The sequence below is a fragment of the Populus euphratica genome, unplaced genomic scaffold (assembly GCF_000495115.2).
Source record: "Populus euphratica unplaced genomic scaffold, PopEup_1.0 scaffold4449.1, whole genome shotgun sequence".
NCBI classification, from domain to species: domain Eukaryota; kingdom Viridiplantae; phylum Streptophyta; class Magnoliopsida; order Malpighiales; family Salicaceae; genus Populus; species Populus euphratica.
The window spans coordinates 1-5,806 of record NW_011504518.1 but is presented as its reverse complement, the minus strand read 5'-3'; the positions used below and the strand labels follow the sequence as shown (position 1 = coordinate 5,806).

Here is a 5,806-nt window from a genome sequence, read left to right as displayed (position 1 = left end):
AAATATTTCAACACAAGAACTGAAGAACTTTCTCGAAATATGAAAGAATATTGTAATTTTATTGTCTCAATCTCTAGTTTTAATTACGAAATAGATTATCAAGTACTTTTTGATGATTATTCTCTAATTTTATATTTATATATATAGAGGAATCCAGCACCTTGACGAAATTCACTGCAGGATTGAATTTCTGGAGAAAAAAATGTTTGGTGGTGGATTGTATGGAGATCTACCTCCACCATCCGCCACGGCGGTGGAAGAAAAACCAACTACCAACGCCTCCACTGTATGGTCTTCTACTACCTTGATGGCCCCACCTACTCTCCGTAAACCCATCACATCACCACTAACTATTTTAAAAAACCCTAACAAACCTAAACCCCAAATCTCTGCTTCCAAATCTTTAGTTTCTCCGTTCGTGGCGCCGGCGACTGTGCTACCCGATGAGGTGGCTCCGCAACCGGAACTGGTAGGGGTGAATTCGGTGGTTGTTGAGGAGTATGATCCGGCCAGGCCGAATGATTATGAAGATTACAGGAGGGAGAAAAAAAGGAAGGCGATGGAAGCGGAGAGGTTGAGGGAGATTGAGAGGAGGAGGCAAGAGGAGGAGGAGGAGGAGGAGAGGGAGAGGGAGAGGGAGAAGGATAGGGAGAGGGATGTGAATATTTCTGGGGAGGAAGCGTGGAGACGGCGTGCTGCCATGAGTGGAGGTGTTCCGAGGAGTTCTTCGCCACCCAGGAATGGGGATGGGTTTAGTATTGGGACGTCAGGGACGGTGGGGTTGGGAGTTGGTGCTGGTGGACAAATGACTGCGGCGCAGAGGATGATGGCGAAGATGGGCTGGAAGGAAGGACAAGGATTGGGGAAACAGGAGCAAGGGATTACGACGCCATTGATGGCGAAGAAGACTGATAGGAGAGCTGGGGTTATAGTGAATGCTAGCGAGAAGAAGGTGAAGAGTGTGAATTTCAATGGAACTCCTCCAACTCGGGTTTTGCTCCTTAGGAATATGGTATGTGTGTATATTTCTTGATTGGTTTAAATAAATGTATTTGCACACTATAACTGTAAAGAAACTAACGGATTGGAATCTGCAAAACAGCTACAAGTTGCTGTTTCTATTCTTGCCATCTATTCTTTTGTATTTTGCAACATGTTCCACTGATTCTGTTCTTTTATTTCTTTCCCTCTGTAAACAACAAACTACTTTGCATGCTATCAACTACTTGGGATTGCCCATTGTTGCTGTATTGATCTTCACTAAGATTTGTTATTTATTCTAATTTCATGTAGTGAATATCTAGCCTAACATATCTAGTTTTATGAATGGCGGTATAGTGCCCTAAGGAGAGAGAACTCTGGGCGTTTGATAGAACTAACCAAGAAGCATCTGCATGAGGAGAATCTGTGCATTGAGATTAGCGTTTGGCATTGAGGATTTTATTCTGTTGGCAACTGTGTTTCTGCGAAATCTACTCTATCCTTGTTCTTTTTGGAATCTCTTGATGTTTTAGAGTTTTAAGTGTCTGATACCTACCTTTTCTCTTACCAGCTTGCTTATTTCTAGTTTTCTCGCATCATAGCGCACTGACTTTCTCATTAAGTTTGTAGCTGTAACATACTTTTCTGAAATTTCAAATCCCCCCCAACCTTGAATTTTCTGTGCACTTATGATTTTTCATTCTCTTTTTGAGGGAAAGAATGTTTATTGTAGCTTGTGGATGCTTGCTTAACAATGTAGTGTCCCAAAGAGGTTTACACTCATCCAGATCACTATATGTGAATCTTAATTTCTTCTGTTTCCTTTTGTTCTATTATACTCTTATTCTTTACAAGTCCTCTGGAGCTTTAGTAAGATTTCATTTGTAAATTTGGAGGAGTGGTGTTAATAGAAACCACTTGACTAAAAGGCCGTCTGCTTGCGTTTTCCCTTAGATGGCTGGATTGATAATTTTTGTTGGCTGAATTGCAAGAGACAAAAGGGTTTCAGCCCAATCTTTCTATAGACACTCATTTGAGCGTCCAAGTTTTGTAATTAAAGTTACCAGGTCATAGGATACAAAATGGTTCCAGTCCAATCTCTTCTGTAGCCACTGATTTGAGTAATTCTGACTCCCATTTTGCTATCAGTTTGATATCACTATCCTTTGGTTGGAAAGCTATTATTGTTTGACAGACAGCTGGGTGCTTCTAAGAGTATGTAATTTTCTCCTCACAATCAAAACGAGATTAAGTTCTGAACCTGAGTTGTTGGTTAAATAATTTCTGTGTTGATGTTTCTTGTGCCGTCTATCATGACCTTTGGTATTTCAATTTTTTGGTTGATGGAACTGGAATCTATTTTCTAATGTGATTGCTATTTGGTTTCTTTCACTTTTTTATGGAAAAAAATAAAACAAAACATGTTTGTACATGAAGCTGCCTCAGATGCTGTATGATTGTAATATAAAGTGTCTATCCCATGCTTCATTTTTTGGGTTCATAAATGAAGATGAGAATTTGCTTAAAAGTTTTCTCTTTTTCTGAAAGGTGGGCCCTGGTGAGGTAGATGATGAACTAGAAGACGAGGTTGGATCCGAGTGTGCGAAGTATGGGACAGTCACTAGGGTTCTTATATTCGAGATCACCGAACCAAACTTTCCTCGTGAAGAGGCAGTTAGAATCTTTGTACAGTTTGAGAGATCAGAAGAAACAACAAAAGCATTGATTGATCTCGATGGGCGGTTTTTTGGGGGTAATGTGGTTCGTGCAAGGTTCTTCGATGAGGAGAAGTTCAGCAACAACGAGCTGGCTCCTATGCCTGGTGAAATACCTGGGTTTTGATGGATGATTGAATAACCTGTCGAGTTCCCTTCAGGATCATCAGGGAAGTCATGGCGGACTCTTATTTTGATTCCCATTTTACTGTGAGGATTAAGCTATGTTGTAAGTAGGTTCCAGCTTTGGGCTAGGAGGAGCGTAAACTGTGCTCCTACTGACAATAACTAGTAGTTTGCATGAATGACTTTACGGCTTATATGAACGCTTGAGAAATTATTTTCTTCTGCTTAAACACTCACTCTTTGATAAGGGACTAACTTATACGTTCCTTGTGCCAAGATTATTGCATTCAACATCCCGCTCGTAAATTGTGATGGCAACTCAAGGAGATTGATCTGACTCGCCGACATTTCCTGGTTTGTGCTTCGTTCTTTCTGTTGTCAGTGACCTTTTGAACTAATAAACATTGGTTGTCAGAGATTAAACATGAAATCAGACACCTTTAGACTAAGTTGAAGGAAAAATTAGTTTTTTAACTAATTAAATTTAAAAGTAATCCTGGTCCTGGTAATAGAGCTTGCAAGGAAAAGGAAAGCAATGCGGTAGAAGCCTTCGTGCACTAAATGTTAGGCTAAGATAGGACTAGAAGACACCTTTGCCAACCCTGCTCCACGCTACTAGCTCTCTCTCTCTCTATATATATATGCATTCCATTGTTTTTGTTTTTTTGTTTTTTTTTGTTTTTTTTCATGTTTCTACTTCCTACTTCCTTTCTAGCAGTGGTAAATTTCAGGATATACATGAGGAAAATTTTGGAATTTAAGACTCCCAGTTACTGGTCTAGTGATCCCACAGGCGTGTTCTGGTTAGATGCCCTTGCCTCTTGGATGTACGTCCCTTGAAGCTGCTGCTGACTTGGTATCTGCACCTTCATTCCACCTCCGATGGGGGCGGCCGCGGTTGTGGCTGTGGATGGGTGGTGGAGCGCGCTAGCTAGTCCATTGTACATGTAGAATGCAAGAGGATTATTATTGTCAACATCACTTGTAAAACTACCTGCAGAGCCATGTTCATGACCATACAAGGATGTAGACCCAGCATGGCTGTTGTTGTTGTAGGGGTTGATCATTGTGGGATCGATATTGCAGCGTGGCGACGTGGTTGGAGAGCAGTCTCCTCCTCCTCCTCCACCACCACCACCATAAGCAATGACGGTGCTGCTGGTGGTAGGTGTCGTGTTGGTGCTTGTATTTGGGATCACCCCACAAGTTGGGCACCGGCTCACAACCTTGCAACGAGCAATTATAGAGCATCTAGTTAAAGAGGTTGTGTTCGTAACACAGCATAGAAACTAACAAACATATTTTAGTCCCTTTGGGTGCACAGCTGAGGAAATCAAGGAAAGAATGCAAATTAATTACATAGAGATGGAGGCCAGTAAGAAATTTCAACTTTAAATACCTTATAGCGGTAGGTGGTGCCATCAGGCTCAACAACCCAACCAGCCTCCTTGGCGAGTTCACGGAGGACTTGATTGATATCAGAGCGTGGTGAGAGCTGGTAACCACCATATTTCCTGAGTCCATGGAAGATCCTGGTGGTAACAGCTCTTCTCTGTCTCTCTCTCAGTTTTGTTCTCTCCTTATCACTCTCACTCCTGCTTGATGATGATGTTGATGAACCATCCCTCTTCATGGTTATCCTGCTTCTCTTCTCTCTCTCTCTCTCTGAAGTTTATATATATATATATATATATGGTGGTGGGGTTGGTTTATATATGTTTTTTGCATGACAAAGAGAGAAGATCATGGGAAGACGAACGGAGCGCACAGCGCGTGAAGGAAGAAAATAGAAAAGTTGTTAGGCAGAGGCTGATCGATGGCAATGTACGTTAGTGGGTGGCTGAGGCTCACATATTGACTGCAGCACAGTACCCGGCCAGATACAATTCATGGGGGACAAGAGATCGGTAATCTTAAAAAAAAATAATGCTAGCATAAACAACAAAGATTATGCCAAGCTTTAGAAAAGAAGAATTACTTTCATTTTTCAAAAATATAAAATCAATTCACTTATGAAAATTAAAGACTCTGATGAGATGACATTATAACTCTGATTTTTTATTACATGTTTCGAGGTTTTTCCTTAGTAGATGTTCCAAAGAGCTAAGTTGAAGTTAGTTCTGTCATCATATGAAATGGAAATAACAAGATAAGATCATCACAATTCAAGGTTCCATGAACTTAGTTCTTATTATAAATATATTTGGTTTAGTCCTTCTCTTTCAACAGAAAGAGAAGGGAGGAGGATTCCCTTGAAAAAGCAGGAGTGAGGATCTGCTGACCGTTAGTACTTACAGCCGAAAGTGAAAACTAACAAGTTGTCAGGGAAAATGGTGGTAAAGGGCAGAAGAAGCTCTTGTACTTTGGTGCAGTAATAGAGCTGGGAGGGGTGGAGTTGTAGCTTGGGGTGTTTTGGTTTGGTTTGGTTTGTACCAAGTTCCTTGATTTGAAAACCAGAGAATCCAATACCATCATAATCTTCAAGTTTCTATAGTCAAGTTTCAAGATTCAACAAACACTTAAAATCCACGATTAATCAAATTATAGAGACCAGTTGTTTAGCCATCATGCTTTGACAGATACGGAGAGAAAGGTCACACTAAAAAACAAGATATGCAGCAAGGAAAATACATTTTAGTACTAACTGGGAATGTTATATATTGATATAATAAAATTATTTTTTTGTCCTTTGGTGTGAAACAGGGAAGCCTTGGTGTTAGGGGCGGTTTGGTCTTTTTCTTTAAAGGTTCCTTAATCATTAAAAAATTGTTAGAGGATATCTTTGTTTAAAAAAAAAAACATCAAAAAGTAAAACTTCCAAGATAAAAAAAAAATTAGAAATATTTACGAAGCATGTGTTTGTCTTTTTGCTTGTTATAATATTGAAGACAATGTATTTACCTTTAAAAAAAAAAGAAAAAGAAAGGGCAAAGCATGCGTTTAAAAGGTATTTTCATCTTTTTTTCATAGTTTCCGTATTTTCA

At 39.9% G+C, this 5,806-nt stretch overlaps 2 protein-coding genes across 2 annotated transcripts; one reads left to right on the top strand and one right to left on the bottom strand.

The window, feature by feature from the left end:
• Positions 1-10: 10 nt before the first annotated feature.
• On the top strand, positions 11-3,098 carry LOC105120082 (DNA-damage-repair/toleration protein DRT111, chloroplastic-like). The gene is made up of 2 exons (XM_011018269.1): positions 11-1,012; positions 2,530-3,098. Exons 1-2 carry the CDS (start codon positions 203-205, stop codon positions 2,821-2,823), a joined length of 1,104 nt encoding a protein of 367 aa, XP_011016571.1. The 5' UTR covers positions 11-202; the 3' UTR covers positions 2,824-3,098.
• Positions 3,099-3,500: 402 nt separating this feature from the next.
• Positions 3,501-4,559, bottom strand: LOC105120081 (BES1/BZR1 homolog protein 4-like). Its single transcript, XM_011018268.1, has 2 exons — positions 4,222-4,559; positions 3,501-4,048 (listed from the first exon to the last, which is right to left on the bottom strand). The coding sequence occupies exons 1-2, from the start codon at positions 4,453-4,455 to the stop codon at positions 3,593-3,595; spliced, it is 690 nt and encodes a 229-aa protein (XP_011016570.1). The 5' UTR covers positions 4,456-4,559; the 3' UTR covers positions 3,501-3,592.
• Between the last annotated feature and the right edge of the window lie 1,247 nt (positions 4,560-5,806).